Genomic DNA, 22,763 nt, shown 5'->3' with positions numbered 1-22,763 from the left:
GCTAATCCCTAGGCAGGCACTTACATAGCACTTGAAACCTTTTGCAGAGGTGCAGCTGAACCTCAGGGCGAAGCCAAGGCTCTGGAATTCAAATTACCCTAGTTAAATATCGCCATGGTCCACAGCACTGCGTTTTGGCATCTCAGAAAGGCTGTGCAAAAGAAAACCACGGTCCTTGTTGCTTCCACGCTTCTGTTTGGGATCTGATACAGCAGGGGAAACAGCCTCTGTCAGCAGACCTTGTATCAGGAGCTAAAGCCAGCTCCAGGCTCTCACACTGCCATCATAACACAACTTGATCCTTTTGGCCCATTTCCTCCCAGTAACTCTGGGAAGTGCTCTGAGATGTAGCGTTACTATCCGGAGATAAGCACTCAGAATTGGAATAAGAAAAAGTATTTAAAGGTATTTCTCAGTTCCTTTGATTTCCTTTTCTCCCTTTAAAACAAATAAACAGAGGAAAGTGTTTGTTTGGGGTTTTTTTATCTCTCAAAACCCTTCAGTCTTACAGCCCGTAAATCCATGAAATCTAAAAATCCAGCTGATATCAAATAGCAAAAGAAAGAAACCCGTTACACTTTAATCATTCCTCATCAAGTTCTTCTCCTGAAAGGATGACGAATCTCAAGCCTACAATGACTTTGCCAAGCAATGTTTAGAAAAACATGGAGAAAAAAAGCAATTATGAGAAGTGGCACTTGCCCAACTTTGGTGTTGACAAGAAACAGATGGGCAGAAACACCCTCACTGGGGTAGCAAGGGTACTAAACCAAATCTTTGTTGTGAAATGCAGTCAAGTTACTTGGGTGGGGGGGGGGTGGGGGTGGATACTGCAAACACTGTGTTTGACTATCTGTAAAGACATTTACTGGATGAAAAATATTTCTGAAATCGAGAGCCAAATTCTGTCATTAAACTTTTGTAGATAGCGGCTGCTAAACCACACATATATATTTACCCCATGGCAAAACATGACCCTTTTACAGCGATAAGTTTTGGCACAATTTCTTCAACCGAGCTGACAAAATACAGAACAAGAGAGAACATGAAAGCAATTTACTTTAAAGCATCTTTGAATCTTTGCAGAACAAAAATTGTCTTTTTCCTAAGAGCTGCTACTCTGTGCCGTGAGTTTATAAGGACTTCTAAGAGTGCGTATTTTCTGGTCAGATGAGAGGTCAGTTTGCACATACTTTGAGGGCACCAAAAGCCATGTAGTTACTAGTGATCAGAGTAATCTGGAGACCAACCTGGTACGTTGGGGAGCTTGAACAGAAAAAGCAAACATGTATCTCACCCCACTTACAGAGGGATCAAAATCAATCCTAAGCGAACTCTTTTTCATACCGTGTATTACATATCTACAACGGCAACCTCTTCGGTGAGCTCAGAAAAACACATTTGGTATTTCTATGTCATGAAACATTTTGTAAAATGCCTCTGACAGCAGTGACTGATGATTTCAGTACAAAGCCTTTTGACTTCATGTCACTGGATGAAAATCCTTCAACATTAGGCAGCAATGTGCAACCGCAGCCCAGAAGGCCAACCGGATCCTGGGCTGCATCAGAAGAAGTGTGGCCACCAGGGCGAGGGAGGGGGTTCTGCCCCTCTGCTCCACTCTGGTGAGACCCCACCGGGAGTACTGCATCCAGCTCTGGAGTCCCCAACAGAAGAAGGACATGGACCTGCTGGAGCATGTCCAGAGGAGAGCCACGAGGATGATGCGAGGGCTGGAGCACCTCTGCTATGAGGAGAGGCTGAGAGAGTTGGGGCTGTTCAGCCTGGAGAAGAGAAGGCTCCAGGGAAACCTTATTGCCGCCTTCCAGTGCCTAAAGGGGCTCCAGGAGAGATGGGGAGGGACTTTTTACTGGGGCATGGAGTGACAGGACGAGGGGGAATGGCTCTAAACTGGAAGAGGGCAGGTTTAGATTAAACATTGGGAAGAAGTTTTTCCCTGTGAGGGTGGTGAGGCACTGGCACAGGTTGCCCAGAGAGGTTGTTGAGGCCCCATCCCTGGAGGTGTTCAAGGCCAGGCTGGAGGTGGCCTTGGGCAACCTGGGCTGGTGGGAGGTGTCCCTGCCCACGGCAGGGGGGTGGAACTCGATGATCTTCAAGGTCCTTTCCAACTTAAACCATTCCATGATTCTGTGATTAACACCCAAAGTGCAGAAAGTTCAGCGGCGGTTAATAGAAGAGACTGGGCCAGAGCGTACAAGAATCATCCTCCGAGCCCCAGAAATGCTCTAGCCAAGGTTATAGCTGATGCAATCCTAAAAGGATATTATCAGAAAACTTCCACTGCTCTTGTCTATTCGTTACCATCCGCAGACGGGAGTGACTGAGCTCAAGGACTGTCACACTGACAGTGTTATGTTCACATCACCATTTAAAAGCAGCTATTGGAAACTTCTGCAGCAGTGCATCACAGTTGCTGCATTAAATGTAGATTTAAATCAGTTTTGAGCACTCAGGATAAAATACTTTCAGAAGACATACACAGCAATGCAGTAAGAATTCTGAATCCCCTGTACATGGCCAAAAAAAGTTGAATCCATTTTAGAAAGGCGCCCCCAACTACATTCCTCTCTGCCCTCAATTTTAAAATAATTTTAAAGTCATTAATTATTCAAATATAAAATCTCCTGCATTCCAAAAGGAGATCTGAAACCCAGTACTGGTTGGTTTGTTGTTTCTTTGGTGTTTGCTTCTTTTCTTCTCTAAAACCACTGTGCATTTACATGATAACCCAAACAAACCCCTCTTATTCCACCTTCCGTACGTGGAACATTTCAGCCTGTAATAATACTTTTGAATTCCACGTTTCTAATATACTTTATGCAAAATTAACCATACCGTTTTCTATGCAGTTAAATTAGTTCATTCCTAGGTCCGGGCAGATTAAAAGGGTAATTCATAACCATTTTCAAGCTAGTTCATAAAGAAGTTTCAGTGGTTTTCTCTAAGAACTTTAAAAGACAGTTTTCCATACTCGTTCTCATTAAAAACTATTTGCATGAGGATGATAGCAAAAACTGAACTCAGAAAGAAATCAGAACACTAACAACTCAATTGCAAGAACTAGACACGTGTGAGCTCAGCCGGTCACAGAGGATCTGTTGAGCTATGCTGATTATAGCATCCAAACGATTCTTTATTTGAAAAAAGCCTTCGAAATTTTAAAGAAGGTTCTCCGAGGCCACATTATTTACATTTGATTAAGGAATGTCAGTTCAAGCAATTATACTCCGCCCCATGCACATCCATGAAAAGGTTATTTTTTTTAATGCACTGCCAGAGAACGGCTTTTGTCTATGTAGATAGCTTTTCATTAACCGCATTGCATTATTTTTTAAGATTAATTACTACGTCTACATCAGAAGGTGAAAGAGAAAAAATTGAGAGCTGCCCTCTCCGTGTGTCACATCTCTGCATTTATATACCACAAACCAAAAATGAACTACATTGGCATATGGAAATTCCAATAGTTTGGTTTTTTTTTCAACATAGCTGTGACTCCAGATGTCTCATTTAAGCCACGTGCTAACAAAAAGACATTTGAGCATCCAACAAGGTTCTCGAGTATGAAGGTGACCAAAATCCACTTACCAAATGCACATTGGTCAGAGGAATGAGCTTCTGCCACAGCAATGTCAAAAAACAGAGACTGAAATTTAATATGTACATTTTTAATGTCAGCCCCCAATGATGCCCTAAAATGTAATTACACGGGCAGTTCCTGGAGATCAACAGGGTCATAAGGTAAAGAACAGTAATTCTGCTCGGTGCACACTATGAAAGCCTCAGCATCTTAATAAAAAAGACAAACTTCAAGAGCACGTACATAATATAATTAAGCACAGATAGATGGAACTCTGATTCTCCATCCACCTGCATATTTTACACAACTATTTTAAACTTTTCCCCATCAGCAAGAAGGTTTGGTAAGGCTTTAAATCTTGCACGTTGCCGTCCTAAGCTTTTTAAAGAACAGGCTAGGAAAATAAAAAGCAATACCAGCAATCCCAAAAGGTTTAAATTGTTGGCTTTTTTTTTATTTACAGACTACTGGCAATTAATTTAAAGGCATCAGATAATGGAGAAAATAGGCCTTTTCGAGCTTAAAAGTATATAAACAGCTTCATCAGAAACCAATCTTTTAGGTACATAAACAGCTTCATCGGAAGCCGTTCTGCTAGTTACATAAAGAATCCTATTATGCCAAATTAATTCAATCTAACTAATTAGAGAGCAGGAAGTTCTTTCAATTATTTTATGTGCTGTCTGAGAAACACACTTGAATACGAGAGCAGATTTCATTAATTGCGGTTCATTATTCTCCAGATTAGTTACTAAACTTGCATCAGAAGGTCAAAGACAGCAATTTTGTTAGCTGCCACCACCTTGACTGGAATGGCTCTGCCTTTTTGAAACTCGGGCAACCACTGACTACAAACAAACCCAGCATTTTGTTAAGATAACTTTTGTACGTGCTCGCTTACTCTACGGTTGACGCCAGCCTAAGCAACGGCGTACGATTGAAATAAAAAGCTGCTCAAATGAAAAAAAAAAAAAAAAAAAAGAAAAGGTATTTTCAGAACGAGTGAGCAGAACTCCATCTCCTGTTTACTCGCACTGAATCAGAGATTCGGTAACGCATTCACTCGGAGAGCTGCTTGGTCACGATGAACTTAACTTCAGTTATAAACTTGAAAAAAGTTTAAGTGCTCCCTTGGAAATGATGCTTAAAAGTACTGAAATCGACTTCGCCATAAGACTCTGCTTACAAGGTGTAACAAAGCAAATCTCCTGCTTTCTGCAGAGATTTACAGTCGTCTATCCCTGATAATTTAACTGCAACATATTGGAGATTTCGTACAACAGCTGGGCCAGCAATCTAGTTCAAGATGGTTCACCAGCATTTTTCCAGAACGGGTTTTCATGACATTAGAGAATTAAGTACTCTCAAACAATGTAACAGATATGCACTGAAAAGGGAACTTGACAAGAACTTTGAAAATTCTCTTTCACTGTAGTTGTTTGATGAACCAGGAGAAACCAATAAACTGATCCACTTTGCTTTTTGGTATTTATGTTCAAAAACCCTGTTATTACATATCCACTCGTTTGCTTTTAGCCACGAAAGGACGACTTAGATCTTTCCATTTGCTTCGTAAAGCATTCCTTTAGTGATTTCTATTCCTGACCTAGCTCTCCCAATTTGTTGTTTACGGCAACAGAAGTCCATCAGTTCCCGGTTAGGGCTCAGATTCCTTTGCAATTACAGTCCAAATATCCTTTTGGCTTCACCTCCCCCTTACATTTTTTGTAGTTTACCACCTACTCTCACCTTGCACATTCATTTATGTCCCCTGCCACTGTGCATCGAAGCTTTATTCTTCCAGAGAACCAAGATGCATTGTTCTGTATTTTCCCCGGCTCAGAAATATCATTTTTTGTGTCCTCTCCATAGCGCAGTCTACCGCAGTTACGCACGAACGACGAGCTTGCTGTCTCGCTCTGGCAGGGCAGCGATAAGGTGTTAAAGCTGATAGCCAAACACTGACCCCCGCAGCAGCCCCATCATCCACCGAGTACGACAGCCATTCACCACGGCCACCAGTTAAAATTCTTCTGGCCGCATTTGCATCATCGGGCCATTATAAAGAAATAGCAAGAAAGATTACGAGACACGATATTTATGATGTTCAAGCCAGTCTCACTACAACAGCACATATTTATTTTTTGGGCTGCACAGAAGCTGTAGCCAATTCTGTAGCAGTTCCTGCAATTTTTGCTCTCTCTTTTATGCACCGTGATTGCTAACAGGAGTGAAGCAGCTCTGTTTCCTTACTGATAGAGCTGCGAAGAATATCTATAAACCTCTCAAACCAGTGAGGAGTATTTGTAATACAATTGCCTTGTTCTATCACAAAACTAAAAGTAGTAAATAATTTTAAGATTTCATTTTATTACACACAGTCATGGAAAAACTTAAGTTTCTCTCCAACGCAACTAAGCATTAAAACATCACACGCTCTGGCTAACAGATAGAGCTCAGAGGGTTGTGGTGAGTGGTGCAGAGTCTGGTTGGAGGTCAGCAACAAGTGGTGTCCCTCAGGGGTCAGGACTGGGTCCAGTCCTGTTCAATATATTCATTAATGATCTGGATGAAGGGATGGAGTGTACCATGAGCAAGTTTGCCGATGACACAAAACTGGGAGGAGTGGCTGACACGCCGTAAGGCTGTGCTGCTTTACAGCGAGACCTGGACAGGCTGGAGAGTTGGGCGGAGAGAAACCTTATGAAGTTCAACAAGGGTAAGTGTAGGGTACTGCACCTGGGGAGGAATAAGCCCATGCACCAGTACAGGTTGGGGGCTGACCTGCTGGAGAGCAGCTCTGAGGAAAGGAACCTGGGAGTCCTGGGGGACAACAGGATGACCATGAGCCAGCAATGTGCCCTGGTGGCCAAGAAGGCCAATGGCATCCTGGGGGGCATCAAGCAGAGTGTGGCCAGCAGGGGGAGGGAGGTTGAGGTGAGGCCGCATCTGGAGTACTGCGTCCAGTTCGGGGCTCCCCAGTTCAAGAAAGACAGGGATCTGCTGGAGAGGGTCCAGCAAAGGGCTACAAAGATGATGAGGGGATTTTGGAACATCTCTCATATGAGGAAAGGCTGAGGGTGGGGGGGCTCTTTAGTCTAGAGAAAAGAAGAGTGAGGAGGGATCTTATTAACGCTTACAAATCCTTCAAGGGAGGGTGCCAGGGGGATGGGAACAGTCTGTTTCCAGTGGTGCCCAGTGACAGGACAAGAGGGAACGGGCACAAACGTGACCATAGGAGGTTCCATCTCCACCTGAGGAGGGCCTTCTCTGCTGTGAGGGTGGCAGAGCAGTGGCACAGACTGCCCAGAGAGGTGGGGGAGGCTCCCCCTCTGGAGCCATCCCAAACCCGCCTGGACGCCGTCCTGTGCCACTGCTGGAGGTGCCCCTGCTCTGGCAGGGGGGGTGGACTAGATGATCTCCAGAGGTTCCTTCCAACCCTGACCATTCTGGGATTCTGTGATTCTTGTTTATACACTAGCTTTTTTTTTTTTTTTTTAAACAAAGCAGAAAGAGCATTTTCCCTCCTATTAAAAATTGTCGCGATCATGATCTGATTACTTGTGTTTCCATAGTAATTCATAATATAAATTAAAATCTCTTTAAATAGATGTCTTCGTAGTTGAAAAGGTGACTTCAAGACAACTACTGCAAGCCTGATCTTGAACAGTGGGAAGGAGTGGGAACAGGTGGTTAGACTAGAGGCAGGAAATTAGGCCCCGCTTCTAATCTCACCTCTCCTTGATTCAGTGAGAATTCAAGAAGTTGTGGAAAGGCTCTCACTGCAATTGCAAAGAGCACCTATTTGCATCTTTCGATACCTGAATACCTTTATAGAAAGGCACTGTCTTCGTTTTAGTTCTCTAAATTTCATAGGTGAGTAAGTTGATACGATTCCAGCCTCAATGCTAAGGCTGCTGTAAGTAAAAGGCAATATGAAAATGTAAAGCATTAAATTAGGTCAGATACGGGAGTAAAATTTGCTCCTTATATTACTTTGTAGACAATAAAACCACAAACTAAAATGACTTTAAATCTGCCTCATTTTCATCTGTGCTATGTCTGTCATAAGTTACTTTTAAAAATATTTAAGTGTCAGTGTGTTGATTTTTGCTCTATTAATTCCACAATGACAAAACAACTTCCTGTAGTCCTGGGACATTCTTGTAACAGCAGGATTAGTCATAGCAAACAATGGAACAGAATGTCTGGCTGCAACCACAAAAAAACAGTTGCTTGGGGATTTTAGGGTTTGTTTTGCTTTGTTTTGAGAAAAATGCCCTTTAAAACATTTGTCTGCATGTCAAGAGGTGAGGAAAGGTCTGAGTTAACAGGTAACGACCTTCCAGTTCCTAAAGGGGCTCCAGGAGAGCTGGGGAAGGACTTTTTACTGGGGCATGGAGTGACAGGACGAGGGGGAATGGCTCTAAACTGGAAGAGGGCAGGTTTAGATTAAACATTAGGCAGAAGTTTTTCCCTGTGAGGGTGGTGAGGCACCCTGACAGGTCGCCCAGAGAGGTTGTTGAGGCCCCATCCCTGGAGGTGTTCAAGGCCAGGCTGGAGGTGGCCTTGGGCAACCTGGGCTGGTGGGAGGTGTCCCTGCCCATGGCAGGGGGGTGGAACTCGATGATCTTCAAGGTCCTTTCCAACCTAAACCATCCTGTGATTCTATGATTCCAGAACTCCAGACAAGTGAACAAGATGACAGCAGAGTTAGCCGGATGGTTAAAAAGCACGGACAGAACAGACTTCCACAAACTTTAACAAGTGAGATCTGGCTCCAGACTCATCTTCGTAACAGTTCGTTAAATCTTCCAGACTTACCCTATAGAGGACTATTCCTTTACAAATAAACTACAGCCTCTCAAATAAAGGAGATCATATTATTTATAATGGGATTCTGTATTTCCTCTGTTTTCTTCAAAAGACAGTAGGTTTTTCTAGTCTGCTTGACCGTGCATTAGCTACTGCTCAGAGCACAGAAGCCACATCTGGAGCAGGTGGAGTTTTGCAGCACGAAAAAGAAAAAAAAATAATCAAATGCTTCTCTGACATGTGGAACAGATAAGAGAAAGAACAAAAGCAACTGTCCAGAGTACACAGCGGAAGATGGTAAAAGGTGACATGAGCTGGGGCGCAGGGTAGGAGGGAATGGTATATGAAATAAGGAATTAAAAATAGAATTACATTTTCCACTTGGCAATACACAAACAACACTAAGTGCACTTCATAAATTTTACTATTGTTGCTGCAAGTGGTATTACCATCAATCACGCCGGTAGCGTACTTGGCACTTTTAAAAAGCCGAATAGGCTGAGTGTATCAATAAGTTTAAACAGCTCCACTATCTCTGGACAGAACGGAGGGGAAATGCATCACACCGCTTTCCTATGACTAAAAGCTTAGTTTGCACTGCAACAACATATAAAATAGCACTTTGCCAGCAAGTCTAACAGCACCCGCCAATATTACTGCATAGCCGATTTGATTGAATTTTTTACCTGCTGTGCAAGAGGAGAGGTCTGCCTGCCCTTCTTCTCATCTCTAACAGGAAAGAGAGACTTCAGCAGCTTTGGCATCTGAGGCACAAAGGACTTTACAGGATTCAGGTAGGAAGCAGCAAGGCTACCAATGCCTGTTGGAAAAATTCAAAAATGAAAACAGTTATGCTTTGGGGAAAGGAAAAGAACGCAAATCAACCCAAAACTCTAAAAAATATTACAAAACTGTTATAATTTTTGTCTGAGATGGTATCTTCCAGTGGTCAAAGTATTATCCAGGAAAAAGCATTGAGTGCTGGCTCCTCCCTTGAAAGGGACACGTGAATTTGGGTAGGTCTTAATCTGTGGCCCCAGTATACAGAAAACATCTTTCATCACATGGCATGAAAAAGCTTGTTGTTTGCAAATGGAAACATAACATGCTTTATAAATTGCAGAAGCAGGAAAAAAAAAATCAAAACCAAGAAGCAAAACTGAAAAAGGATGTCCATACAGCACAAAATTTTAACAATTATAAAACTTACTGGAAATAAAAGATGAGAAGATCCAAGTTACAAAAAAGAAAGAAGTTACGGGCCTTCAACTCTCCTTACTCACACTGCCATTTTTTCTGAACTACTCCCCCTTTGAGAAAACCTCGTTAGACATCACTAAACATCACTACTGTATATCTCTGCACTCTCAGTTACATACTACACACATCTGCTGCAAAATATCCATCCAATTCCAATGCTGCTTATTTGCTAGAACATTAGTAGCCTTACTGCCTTTGCTGTTTCGCTCGTGTAACAGATAGCATGTTCTGAGCTCAGTTAACTTTCGGCTTTAGAAATTGAACCACTGAGATAAAGACTGCATCTTCAGACAACTTTAACCCTGTGGCATTTACCACTCGGCAGAACTAGTATCAGATTTAAAGGAAAGGCTAGTTAGGGTTGCCTAGAGGGCGAGCAGCTTTGCCACGACTGCTAAATGTTCACTGAGAGGGAACTGCATGGACATTGCTCCAGAGAAGAAGTTTTTCTGCATCTCTGAAAGCAGCTCAGCTTTATTTGACAGTCAGGAACTGCGATAACTTTACTCCATTTTTAGAAAAGTTGTCTTAGCTTTAGGAAAGCCCTTACCTGAATCAGGAGAGTGGTTTTGCTGCCCAGAGCCCGGCAGAGAGGTACGCGATGGACTAATGCCTCTACTGGAATTTGTGGCACCTTGGGATACATCTTGCTGACTCTCCCATCGGCCCTAGGGGAAAAAAAATAGTTGTATTTTTCCAAGTTAGCACACCAGCAAGAGTACAGCAATAGTTACACGCCATGCCGGCCCGCGCAGCCCCTTTGCAAAGCGCAGAATGCGCAGAGCTGAGGAAAGACCCTTCCCCAGAGGCACTTTTAGTTGAAACACCCAGTCCTGCAACGGTAAGCACCCTCAGCTCCCATCAGCATTAAGGCACGTAAAAAGGCTCCATACAGACCTTAAAGCTATAGTATTTCACTCAATTGCGCAGCTGTGGTTTGGAAGTTACAACCAGGTGAAAAGATACAGCCACGTGAGAATAAAATAGTTCTGTCTGCCCAAAATTCCTATATATTTTGTATATCTGCTCAGGAAGCGGTCACAAGTGAAATCTGGATACAGGGAGTGTCAGAGAGAAGGGGGGAGGATGGACAGAGCTCTGAACAAGAAAAGAAATAGGATCTCGGACTTAACAGTTGGATGTTAGTGCCTAGAGTTAGAGAACGGATGAGCTGATCAGGTCAAGAGGAACCAACTGTAGTACTGCAACGTTTCTAACAGCCTGGAAAAGAGAGACGGAATACACGACAACAAGCTGTGGGTACCAGGAGCCAAACCAAAGACTAAGCAAAGACAGGTTAGAATTTTGACATGGACAGTGAAGATGAAAAATGATGACTTTCAGACCTGCAAGAGTCTGTGTAGCGTAGATGAGGCAGGAAGAAACGGGGACCAAGAAGGCGGCAGGCCATCTGCCTTCCCAAGGTCCCAGGAGTCTCTAGTTGGGTTTTCACATGGATCCCAAGGGAGGTACACACCATTCGGCACGTGGGGTGCGATTCCTCTCGCTTTTGCAAAGGTCCACTGTGGTTTTACATCTTTCACCTCAACCTTACGGGTCAGAAACTGGTTCAACGGCAAAGTCTCTTGGCTAACGGAGAGACTCTCCAAGGTAGTATTTCACACCAGGGCATGACTGTCAAGAATCTACGTGGCCAAATCATTTTTTCCTAACTCATCGCGATATGTAAAATCTTTTAGAGATTTGCCTGCAACGATTACACTAAGTGACTGGCCAGAAGGTATCTGTGCTGAAAGTTTCATGCGGATACAAGAGAGTATACTGCTTCACCAAACTGAGCATCACGTTAGGTGTGCAGTGCTGAAAAGGCGGCACTGAAATCCACATGGTTGTCCTGCAAACTTCTCATTTAGGCACACACGCAATGCCTGTCAAAGCGGTTCCTTCACACTGCTAAAGAGTAGGCTCTAATAAAGCTATATGGTGCTCATTTACTTAATTTAGAGGAGATCTTACGGCAATTCAATATCCATTTAGAGAGCCTGGTCTCAAATGCTACAAGAAGTCTCAATGTCTTGTAGAAAAGTGTTGTCCTATTCGGGTAGCAGAGCGCCCTCAGGACTATGAGCTTGCAAAGTTTCACCTTTCCAGATATAGCGACTGCAAAGACAGGACGGTGCAGCCAAACTGATACGAATTGAAGTTTGATCCCACTTCTGGTGAAGAGTTATGCTATGGTTGGTACAATATCTGTACTTGTCCGGATTATATTGCATCTGTATCTGAACCTCACTTACCCTTTTAAAAAGACATAACAGAAACACTTTCACAAAGAGATGGTACAGCAAATATACTTGAAAGGAATCACAAGGGATGGACAGACCTGCTACATCCCAGACCACAAGTTTTATGTATTTTCTCCTGGGGGAAGAAGGGGAAAGGCGCCTTTTCAAGAAGCTTCGTGCTGTTGGATGCAAGGAAATAATCTGACCTTGAACAGAAAAATGACAGGCAGCTAAACTAATCTTAACTGTAACTTGAAGTCATGAATGTTTCACAAATAATAAATAAGCCAGGATAGGAGGAATAGATTTCTCCAAAGGGTTGAAGGTCACACTGAGCAGCCCAGAGCAAAAATCGTTTCCATTTGGATCTATAAGTTAGTCCCATAGTAGCTCTCCTGCTTTGAATAGCAAGTAACTGGCACTTTTGCAGAGCAGCACCCGCCTTCAGACCTCTACTAGCTAACATCTGTAGGATCAGATGTAGAGACAGCAGGCGCTGTTTCTGTGAAGTAACATTCAGGATACCTAAAGACTAATGGATGTCTGAGCTGACTGGAGACAGTCCTCCTGAATGTCAAAACTGACGCAACCCAGCCCGGGACTAGCAGTAATACCAGGGGTTTGTTTAGTTTTGTATTTTGGAGGACTTTGGTGTTTAAGCCCTTCTTGAAAGCCTCCTGCTCTATCAGCATGGATGACAGAGCTGTTCTACCCCTTCCTTAAGCCCCCAACTTAAGCATTATCTTTGACCTGCAACTCATTTATGTCTTGCATACATCAAAAAGTCATGCCTATGTCTGGAAAATTCTTTCCACAAAACGCTTCTACGTAACAGTCTTTCCTATTCCACTCCCCGGAAACTCTTATTCAGGCTTTTGCTGTCTTGAGTTTCATCTAGTGCAGGTTTCCTCCAGGTGGCCTTACCGCACGCAGTTCTACCCCCCCTTATATCCACTCAAAATACTCCTTCAGAGACTACTTTCTTATCCTGCCATTTTCATCAGCTCACGCGCTGCAGCAGACATTGAATGTCAGCACGGAAACAGCCAACGGCTTCAGCCTATGCTCAAACTGTCTTCCCCTTTGGGATGCGAAATATTTCCTGACGTCTCCTCCTCTGGCTCCCACTGACGGGTTAGTTTGCAGGAGAAAAGTGAAAACGTGAGAAAAGAGCGGATAGTCTATGCGGAGGGGGAAAATATCTCAGGATAACGCAGTACTTTTTGGATGCACCAGCTCAGTGCTGCTGAAGGACTTGAAAAAAAAAAAAAAAAGACTATTTGGTGGGAAAGTCTTCACAAGACTCAGAGAATCTTGAAATACTGTTGGGTTTTGTTGCCTTCTGGTCTGGTCTGCTATCAGCCTGGTAGATGTTGGCAGCAGGTTAAGAAAAAGAACTATGGAAGAGAACAGCACATCTGAAGGCATCTTTTTTTGGAGGACATAACAAAGGCTGATTACTGTTACTTTTGGATCTTAGGATAATGATCCACTTACTAAAGACAAATGGGCAAAGGTGACATGTCTGAATAATTTTCTGTCTATAGCCCAAGTCTAAGTGCTTCTGGAGACCACATAAGAAACAGAAAGACTATTACAGGCCAGTTCTCTAGCTCCCTAGAACACTGACTCAATGCAGGTGAGAAGCAACTGAATCATTTTCCGAATCACGATTTGTTGAGTCAGAAGTGCCCTTCACTGACCGTTCCAACCCAAATAATTTCAGGCAAGTATCTTACTTTCTAGATCTCTCTAGAGAATGATTTCAGAAAGTGGAGTAAGTAAGAAACAGAGCAAAACACTTTCAGAATATTCATTCTGTACAGACAGAATGGCAAGATTTAGTGACTTTTTCCTTAGGATCTTTAGGAAATTTTGCTTCAGCCTTAATATTATGGATAAGTACATTTTCTACATAATTTTATGTTCTACATTTTGCCAGGTTAAATAAAATACAGGTCCCAAGAACAGGGATTTGAGGAACTTGACAAAAGGACTTGTCTGGCCATATACTTAAAGCATGTTGGGTTTTTAAATAACGCTTCCTTTGGAGGGAGTGGAAAAATCATCATTTTAGACTGAAGGTCAGATTTGTTAAGGGTAATGTGAGCCTCAATTCTTGAGATGACAGCAAACCATTAAAAAGTAGGTAAATCAGGGCAACAGGTGGAGAAACATTTGCGAAAGAAAATACTGAGGGCAACTGAAAGGGTCAGCCGTCACGTGAAGAATCTGCAGAGGCAAAAGGTAGTTCATCAATGATTGATTTTACTAAACTGGATTGAAAGATTACCCATCTCAATCTCACAAAAAGGAAAAAAAAAAGTAAGAATGATTAACTATATTAACTTGATGAAGTTCCCAAGTTTCACATACGCGTGTTATACAGCACTCTCACATGATTGCTTTGCGCCTTCACTAACTGAAACACTTCAAGTTTAAGTCTAAGCAACTGGTATTATTTAAGTGCTGTGAATCTTTCCCCTATCAAGAAGGGTGGTGAGAGAAAGGAAGGAAGCTTGTAAATCATTTGCCCAGAGGAGCCATCATTTCATGAATATATTTGGTCTCTGCCAAGTGACCAAACAGAGGTCAAGTGACTTAATTTAACAAATCAAAAATAGCCACCCGAAGAATGCATCTGCTTTGATGTATTTTGATACAGAGCTGTTTATAAAGTCTTTTATTTCTATAATACCTTCTCCTCCTTCTCCTCTGCCTTCCCTTCTTTCACACGTCCTCCATGAAAAACGCCGGGGAATTTATTTCAGGTCAGCACCAACATACACAAAATCTTTAGAGCAAATATGGGTGATCACTACCTAAGTCATCTGTAGGCTTTACCTGACAACAATTCTTTTCCTGAAGTTGACAGACCATTAAAATGCTGCCACTGGGTAAGAGAAATGAACAGTTCTTGTGGTTTATTATTTTAGCAGTTCAGAAAAGGTGACCATGTAGCACTTAAATATAAGCATACAGCTGGGACAAAAGGCACTTGTTCTCCTGAACAGCGGGATTATTCAAACTGATCTACATGGTACCAATTTGGTGAAAAAACTCTGGTTCCCAGTAAAACCTGAAGGTTTAAGTGGCACAATCTTGTCTTACTTGGCTTTTGGAAACAAGGCTTTTGAGCTACAAACTGCTGGACCACTGGGAAAGGAAGGATGACCGCCAAAGACAGAGCGGCTATCGTGCAAAAGCATTGTAAGAACAACTCATGAAATTTTTTCATCAGTATGTCCTTACAGTCTGAAGACCACCTGTAAAACAAGTCTGAGGTGTCTTCCATTCTTTGTGCATCTGATTCATCCAGTTTAAGTCAATTTAAACTTTTAAACTTCCAATGTAAGCACCCTGGGACATAAAAATCTATCTCTGTATCTTATACCACCACTAAGAGACTCGATGCTCCTGCATCACCTGACACGTGCTGATGTGCAAGATGAAATAAAATTCACCTCACTCTCCCGTAACCATATCTGTAGTGATAACAGGAGTAAAAATTGGCTTTTTCTCATTTAAGCAAGCAGATACAACTTAGAGGTGAGACCAAATGCAGTCTTGTTAACCTAATCTGAAACATCCGTAAGACTGTCTTCTGAAGTAAATTTAGAAGGCATCTCCTTGCCTTCTCAGCCAGTTAGGTAGCTTCATCTTATGAGTTATTATTAAAAAAAAATCCCAATGGTGACTTAAATATTTCACAGGAATGCATATCTCAGTGTGAGAGTCATCCTGCTCTTTGGAAAATCTCTCTGGTGTCAGTACACAGAGATATTCTTCAATGGTTTTTTCAAAATGTGCCAAACTCACACCTCTGCTCCAGTCCTGGAGAAGGGCTCTTCACGGGGGGTGTGTGACCACCCCTCCACGTTTGGAGTAACAAAGATTCGACTACAGCTGCAAGATGAACCCAGAAACTTCTGATCTGCCTGTTTTAGTTGCACCAACCCCATCTTTACTTCTTATTCTAACTTGTGCAATATTCTTGTTCACAGGGGAACGAGTCCTGGTTATTCACAGTGCTGCAGAATGAAGCAGAACCCACATTCATAATTTTACCAGTATGAACGGTGCTTCATGTAGAGGAATGAGACTCAAGAGCCCTTTCCACAAAGCTAAAATTCCATGGTAAAGACAGCAGCGATGCCAGGAATAACAAGGTTAAAATTAGAGAGAAAAATGAAGCAATGGAATAATAGTTAAAGAGAGGAATATTCTGAAAGACGTCGAGGGCTTCCGCTGCTATGAAAGTACGCAGGCTTGACAGATTAGTTCTCCACCCGATTCAGGAAGCCGTTACTATCCTGCGACCGATGTTTCTTCTGATATAATAAACCACTTGTTTCAGCTTATTATAGTCACTTGTAAACAAAACCAAATTGCTGGTAAAATAACTATGACTGCTGGAGAAGACTTCTTTTTCCCTAAATTTCTCTGCGAGTGACAAAGGCATCTAAGTCAGCTGAAACTCCGCGTACCAAGCCATTCTCGGACCTTTATAGGTCAGATAGGACCGATATCACCAGTGTGCTTTATGATGTCTGCGCGCTATGGGAACATTTAAGAATTTGTTTAACATTTCATTGTGATTACAAACGCTTATCGTTCACCTCCCTGTGGAAACTCAACCAGAGATCCATTGGAAATGAGAAAATTCCAACAGGGGAGTTTGCACCCCCCACGTCCTGAGGAACAAGTGCCTTGAACCGAAGCACGCCGCAAGCAAGGAGGTAAGGTACGCAATCTCAGCTCCATGGTACAGCGGTACAGTGCGTTCATCAGTGGCTACAGCAACCACAAGGAAGAGCTGCAAAACCCCATGCAAACCACTACCAATTAACTCTGGTTAATCAAAGCTTGGTACAACTAAGGGGACAAACAGTCATTCCTCCAAGAGTGTTAGCGTGATACTAAGGATAAACATATTTTCCATTGGCCCAGTATTAATTTAAAATCGGTCTTTCATGGAAATCAAGAGTTGTTAACGCTGAACTATCGGAAGCCATAAAAGCCTGAGAAAGATTTGGAAGAAACTCTCAACGTTTATCTCATCTCCAGGCTAACGTACACGACTGGCACATATTTGTTCCCTTTCATGTCTATTTATTTATTTATTTTTTAATCTGAGATGGGGTCATTTCTGAAATAACTTCACAAATAACTTCCCCCTGTCCAAAGAACTGTGAGAAACGGCATTAAATGGCTCTAGCTCCGTAACAAACCATAAGATGCGCCCAGGAAGGAGAAACTTCTCCCCTTTGTACCAGTTTCACACTGCATTAATGACAGGCTTTTCAATGGAAAACCGCGTTTGCTGTGTACTATGCAAATGAGACACCACCAGCAGCATCTTCAAAGCAGGAAGTAAAAGCGTTCAAGTGAGCAAAACAAACTTTATAGTGAGATAAAATTATTATCCCACTCATTAGGTGGACCTAATGCATTACCTCTGCTGGGACCTTTGGGCTCTGAAACATGCAATGAGAGAAATCATTGAGGGGAAGGGAGGAGAAAAACAGAAATCATTAAGAACTCTAGGCTTTAATTTTCACTTTGAAAACCTACAACATTGAAACATCCCACAGTCCTCTCCAAATAGAAGTTGCTATAAGCACTTTATCACCTGCACATATTTTAGCATTCTCTCCATGGATCAGATGTAGCAGATTTAGCAACCAATGCTAGAGCACTACATCAAAATTCTATTATTCTGTGCAACTGCATTATGCATTAAAATGCCTTGTCACCACTAGATTTTCCCTTTTAAAATGACTACACGCTCGCTGGACAGAATATCTATCAGGAGAAGACCCTTCAGTTTATCTAGGGTTTAGAAAATAAGTTTAAATTTAATCCTTCCCTTTTTAAAGAAATACTTTTGATGTATACTGATGTTTTTAAGGAGTGTAATGGGCTGAATTATCACCCACCACAAGCTGAAGACTGCTGGTTTCCCTCTGAAGGTCAGAGACTCTCTTCACAGGCCTCTATTCTGTCCTAGAGGTGGACCTTATGGAGATGAACTTACATATGAACCCAAATTTGTCCCTTACCCAGAAGGTTTGCATCCACCAAGGCGAAAGCTTTGGAAGAGCGCTGAAGCTTGACAATGAGAAAATTCCCCCGATAAATGCACTCCTGTGTGACGGATGGCTACGTTTACTCTCACCCGCTCAACTCAGGTCTGCCGTTGTACATCCCACCGCAGTTGGCAGCAGTGCTATGCGACTGATGAAGGCCTGGGAATCTTCCCAGAGAGGTCTAGTGTAGCCAGTATGTCCCAGGAACTGTCCCAATGATACCAGGAGCACACGGGTGCCTCGTCCTTTACGGATATTTCCCACTTACGCCCCTGTAACTGGTACAGTGTAGCTACCTTTTTTCTGCAGAAGATTTCCCAGGAGACCTTCAGATACTTACCCGGTTACTGCTCAGGTTATAGGGAAGTGATAAATCTTGGCGGCTTCCAGAAAGCTGAAATAGTTAAGACAAGCAGAATGATTTCTTAACAAAAACTTAAACAACTAATAAATATGCCTCTGGACAAACACAAGGATGGGTGAAAAGAAACAGTTTTGCAGTTAAAGCGGAACTGAAATGCAAGAGATGAAAAGTGAAATCCCAGTTATTGACCTAGAAGGAGCCAGAATTTGACAAGTTTGATTACCAGTTCTATCAAATGATTTCTCTCCAAATTTTGGACAACAGAAGTCTCATCTTTCTTATGCATGACACTGTTACAAAGTTTAAATTCAGTTAACACTTGTAACTTGCTTTCAAATCTTTTAAAGAAAAAAAAACCTTAAACTTGATAGCTAAACGAAAAAATGTCAAGTGTTCAGAAAAAAAAATGCCGAAGTTCTTTTTCAGATGTTTTTTCAGACAGTCTGGATTTATGGGGGTGCTTTCAAGCATACTAGCCTCTGTGATGAAAGCATGAATATGTGCAGATTTTGTCTCCGCTTAACGACTTACATGCTCCCAAATAGCACAGACAAACAGAAGGGTCAAAGAGAAGGAAATTTATGGCTATACTCCACGACTCTGGCATCACAGGGACCTGGAATGGAAAGACTGGACCCGCTGCCCTCAATATGCTGCAGATGCCAGCACGGAATACTCACCCGATTCACATTGGGAGAGCTCAGGCTCCTGCGGTAGAGTTTTCCTTTTCCCATTAGCTGCTCTTTGACAGCAACTTCCTGACAATCACAGAGAAGCAAAACAAAGAAAATATGCATGTTTTGCAAGAATCTAAGCTCCAATCATCCCAAGATAGTTTTGTCTATACAAGAAAAATGTTTCTAAACAGCTTTATTGCACGGGCTCCTGTCTGTAAAGTCTACTCTAATCTAAAACTTGCAGTAGCATGGCCAGGAGTGGATAAACTAACATCCAGTGTTTTGCTGATTGGCACACATCGGATTTTACAGCTAGTTCTGATTCCAGGTGACGACTGTTACAGATGTAAAGACTAAGACTCCCTTTCCTAGCTGAGCTCCTCTTTTAATCCTTTAAACTAATTATATATGACAAGGAACTTGCTTTCAATACTTAGAGTGCATCACACTTCACCATTAATTTATAGCGGGCAGGCACACACTCTAGCTTGTTTTGCATAACTTTCTTTTGTGCTTGCATAATTTATATCCAGAAAAACAATTTTCAATAAATGTTTTTCTCTCCTGCATTTTTCCTGGTAAACATATCAAGTTACAGTACTTAAGATTAACCCAGTCAATGTCTTATTTATTGACGGAAGGGGTTTGGTTACTTCAAGGCAGAATATGGGCAAAATGACAAGAATTCTACTAGCAACTTTGGAAATTATTACTAAAGCCAAAGCTTCAGAAAGCAGAAGCTAATGCCACACGACTGCTTGTTCTGTGCATAATTAGCAATGCACAGTCTTAAAAACAAACCAAGCATCCCATAATAGTGCATTGAATATAAAGCTCCCAGTCCTATCCATCCATGCTGCGGGTAGGTGAGTGAGAACATCGCTGCAAAGGGAACGACATTTGCTCCTCTGGCTGTTTGCCACACGCGCACTTTGTAAGGCTGAGGTACGCCCTGAAGTGGTGTGTTTGGTTTGTCAGCCATCGTCCGCACTCCTGAAAACATCCGCATCGCCTTACGCTGTTCCCAGTAAGCGTATTCTCCGCTGCCCGCTACAGCCTTCAAAACAGACCTGGCGCAGACGATCCAAGGTGAGAATGTTCTCCACGGCCAGCATGCTCCGCAAGTACTTCTCAATATAGGCTTCAGAGTCAGCCGAAGCCGCGTCTTCAACGTTTGCTGCCATTCTGGCTAGTGCCTCCCGCTCTTCAGCTCCTTGAGCATCCTAGGAAGGCGAAAAGAAATGACATTTTTTTAAGATACTATAAAAATCTCCCACATCAGCCCTGAAGAGCACACATTTTTAAAACCCGCAGGACAGATTCAACACTGTTTTCCCTTAAGCTCAGGGCAGATTCAGACGTCTTGTTGGGAGATTTCTAAATATAAGCCTCGTTACATTGAAGGAACTCGTGCCATGCCAACTGCGTGGGTGCTCCTACCACTGTCACAGACATCTCAAGCTATACACGGTTATTGTTCTTTTGGGTTTTGTTTTTGAGAGTCTACAGCGAGACATTGCCGTTGATTAGCAAAAGGGCTGCATTCAGATATTTTGTAATTAAAAGGCGCTCAAACACATTTGGGGCGTTACCAACCCCATGAGGAAAACAGAATTTCAAGTGACTTGCAAGAAAAAAATAGAGCATTGCTTGAAACATTTCAACACAGAGCGCTAAATACAGCAGAACATAAAAGACAGAGTCAGGCAGCAATCAGACTTTTGGCTCTTCATGTGTTAATGTTTTTACAAGTGCTCTGATAGAGCATCTGTTTGGAAGAAAAGGATTAGCATCTAACCGGGAACGTACTCAGGAATGAAGAGTTGCATAAAGACATTACTTAGAAAATGCCTATTTGTTATTTTTTACATATTCTCCTGCTCCCTACATTAGGCACTTCACCTACCCATCTTTACTCCCCTTTTTCTCTCTCTAAAATGTTTCTTCAAGGACCTGAGCAAATAGATGCTCACTCAACAAAATACATAGTGACACTGATAAGACACAGGTTGCTGCGAAGTCACAGCATGTAAAGGAATATGCTTAATCTTCTATAAGAACCATAGTTTATGCTTGCAGCAGCAAGAGCTAGCATGCTCAAAATAAGGGAAAAATCAGAAAGTTAGAGGCTCTTAGCCAATTCAGATACTCTGATTTCTTATTCACCTCTGGAATATTTGAGACTATCTCGAAAGTGATACCACAGCCAGGAATGGAACTTCGGTGAGACATTCTTCGGAGGAAACTCTGTGCAAAACCCTGTGGGGAGGCAAAAAAAAAAAAAAAGAAAATATTTCTTGCTTGAAGTAAAACATGGTTTAACATATTTCAGCAAAAGTAAATATAATTTACAATGAAAGACGACCAAACCCAAACGACTAGGCAATAAATACATAGAGTCGAAGATTTTAACTCTGAGACAAATCATTTGCTTGTCTGTATTTTAGATAGAGAGAAAGGATTAACTTCCATCATTGCAAGGTGACCGCTTAACCAGCGCACAAAGCATTTGCGTGTTCTAGAGGTGGGCTGTTTTTTTTTTTGATAGAGCCCTAGGTGACTTGTCTTGAATATTGACAAGTACAGGCATTAAATTCTTGACCAAAGAGATCGTTATGAAGAATGATTTAAGGGGGCATGGTCATTGTTTATGCTGACTTGGCGCCTTGCAGGGTTAAGAACTGGACTGTTGAATTAATGCAGAGATGAGTCATTCAAAGATGCTGCTGAGACGAACACCCGGGAAAGGTTATTGACGAGGATTTTTAGAAACCTAGCGAGAAAGTCAAAGATTCTGTGTCGAATAAAATTAAAAAACATCATTGACTAAATCTGCAGAAAACAGAATTGATGAAGACTTAACACGATTGTAATTTTTGGCACGCTCAATTTATCTATTGAATACACCCTTCCATTCTATACGACAAAAAACTCACCGTTCCCTTTCTGAGAAAAAGCTTTTGCCTGATCGAAGCAGCAAGAACTGTAGTTCTTCTGTTCCTAGCGCTAAAAGCAGTTTAGAGTTGCCTACAGGCTTTCTGGGTGTGACCACACCTCTTCTGCTCTTGCTTCAGATTTTAACTACAGATGTGCAAAGAGAATAACAATTCAGGCTTTCTGCTTTGTCATTATCACTGCTAGGGGAAGCTGGGTGCTGAGACAATGCTGAACAAACTCTGCCTCACCGTCTCTCTCGAGAATTAAGTATTTCTCAGGACATGATGCTGCAAATGAAATGACAACCTTCTGCTTTCCGTTTATCAAACATCCTGCTCTCACCTACACATTATCATAAGAGCACAAGCCAACTGGAAAACATAAAAGGCCAAGAGTGATTAACTTTGACAAATTACACAATGGGACCTCTGCTCCAACTACTGCTAGTTTATCTCTAAATATCTGGATGCCTAAATAGAAACGGTTAGCAGTAACGTGTGAACATACTATAGGAGTAGGGAAACACAAGTTTCTTCTGATGCACAGTTTGTGCAAAACACGAACCCCAGGCTCATGAGAAGTTAACTCTTTCTACTTTTTCCAGCAACTGGGGATAAAGCACTTAGCAGTTAATACAAATAATGCTGAATCTCTCAGAGATGTCACTGAGCCCTTAAAAAAAAGTTGTATTATTGTCCACAATATATAAAATACAACAAAAATTACTTGGCAGCTTAAAGTCTTGATGCACGCCATTAATACGGTGCTTCCATT

At 42.1% G+C, this 22,763-nt stretch overlaps 1 protein-coding gene across 1 annotated transcript in view; it reads right to left on the bottom strand.

Annotated features, from left to right (window-relative positions):
- Window positions 1-22,763, bottom strand: part of KIF13B (kinesin family member 13B) — a 163,048-nt gene that overhangs the window by 10,453 nt on the left and 129,832 nt on the right. The window contains exons 35-41 of the mRNA XM_009895457.1: window positions 21,219-21,311; window positions 20,123-20,275; window positions 19,056-19,133; window positions 18,352-18,405; window positions 17,379-17,399; window positions 10,227-10,344; window positions 9,103-9,236 (exon numbers count right to left, since the gene is read on the bottom strand). Of these exons, the coding sequence (XP_009893759.1) occupies window positions 9,103-9,236; window positions 10,227-10,344; window positions 17,379-17,399; window positions 18,352-18,405; window positions 19,056-19,133; window positions 20,123-20,275; window positions 21,219-21,311 (651 nt within the window). The remainder of the gene's footprint in view (window positions 1-9,102; window positions 9,237-10,226; window positions 10,345-17,378; window positions 17,400-18,351; window positions 18,406-19,055; window positions 19,134-20,122; window positions 20,276-21,218; window positions 21,312-22,763) is intronic.

Source organism: Charadrius vociferus, unplaced genomic scaffold (assembly GCF_000708025.1).
Source record: "Charadrius vociferus isolate BGI_N301 unplaced genomic scaffold, ASM70802v2 scaffold41, whole genome shotgun sequence".
NCBI lineage: Eukaryota > Metazoa > Chordata > Aves > Charadriiformes > Charadriidae > Charadrius > Charadrius vociferus.
Note: the sequence above shows the minus strand (reverse complement) of the source record. Positions and strands in the feature narration are given on the sequence as shown.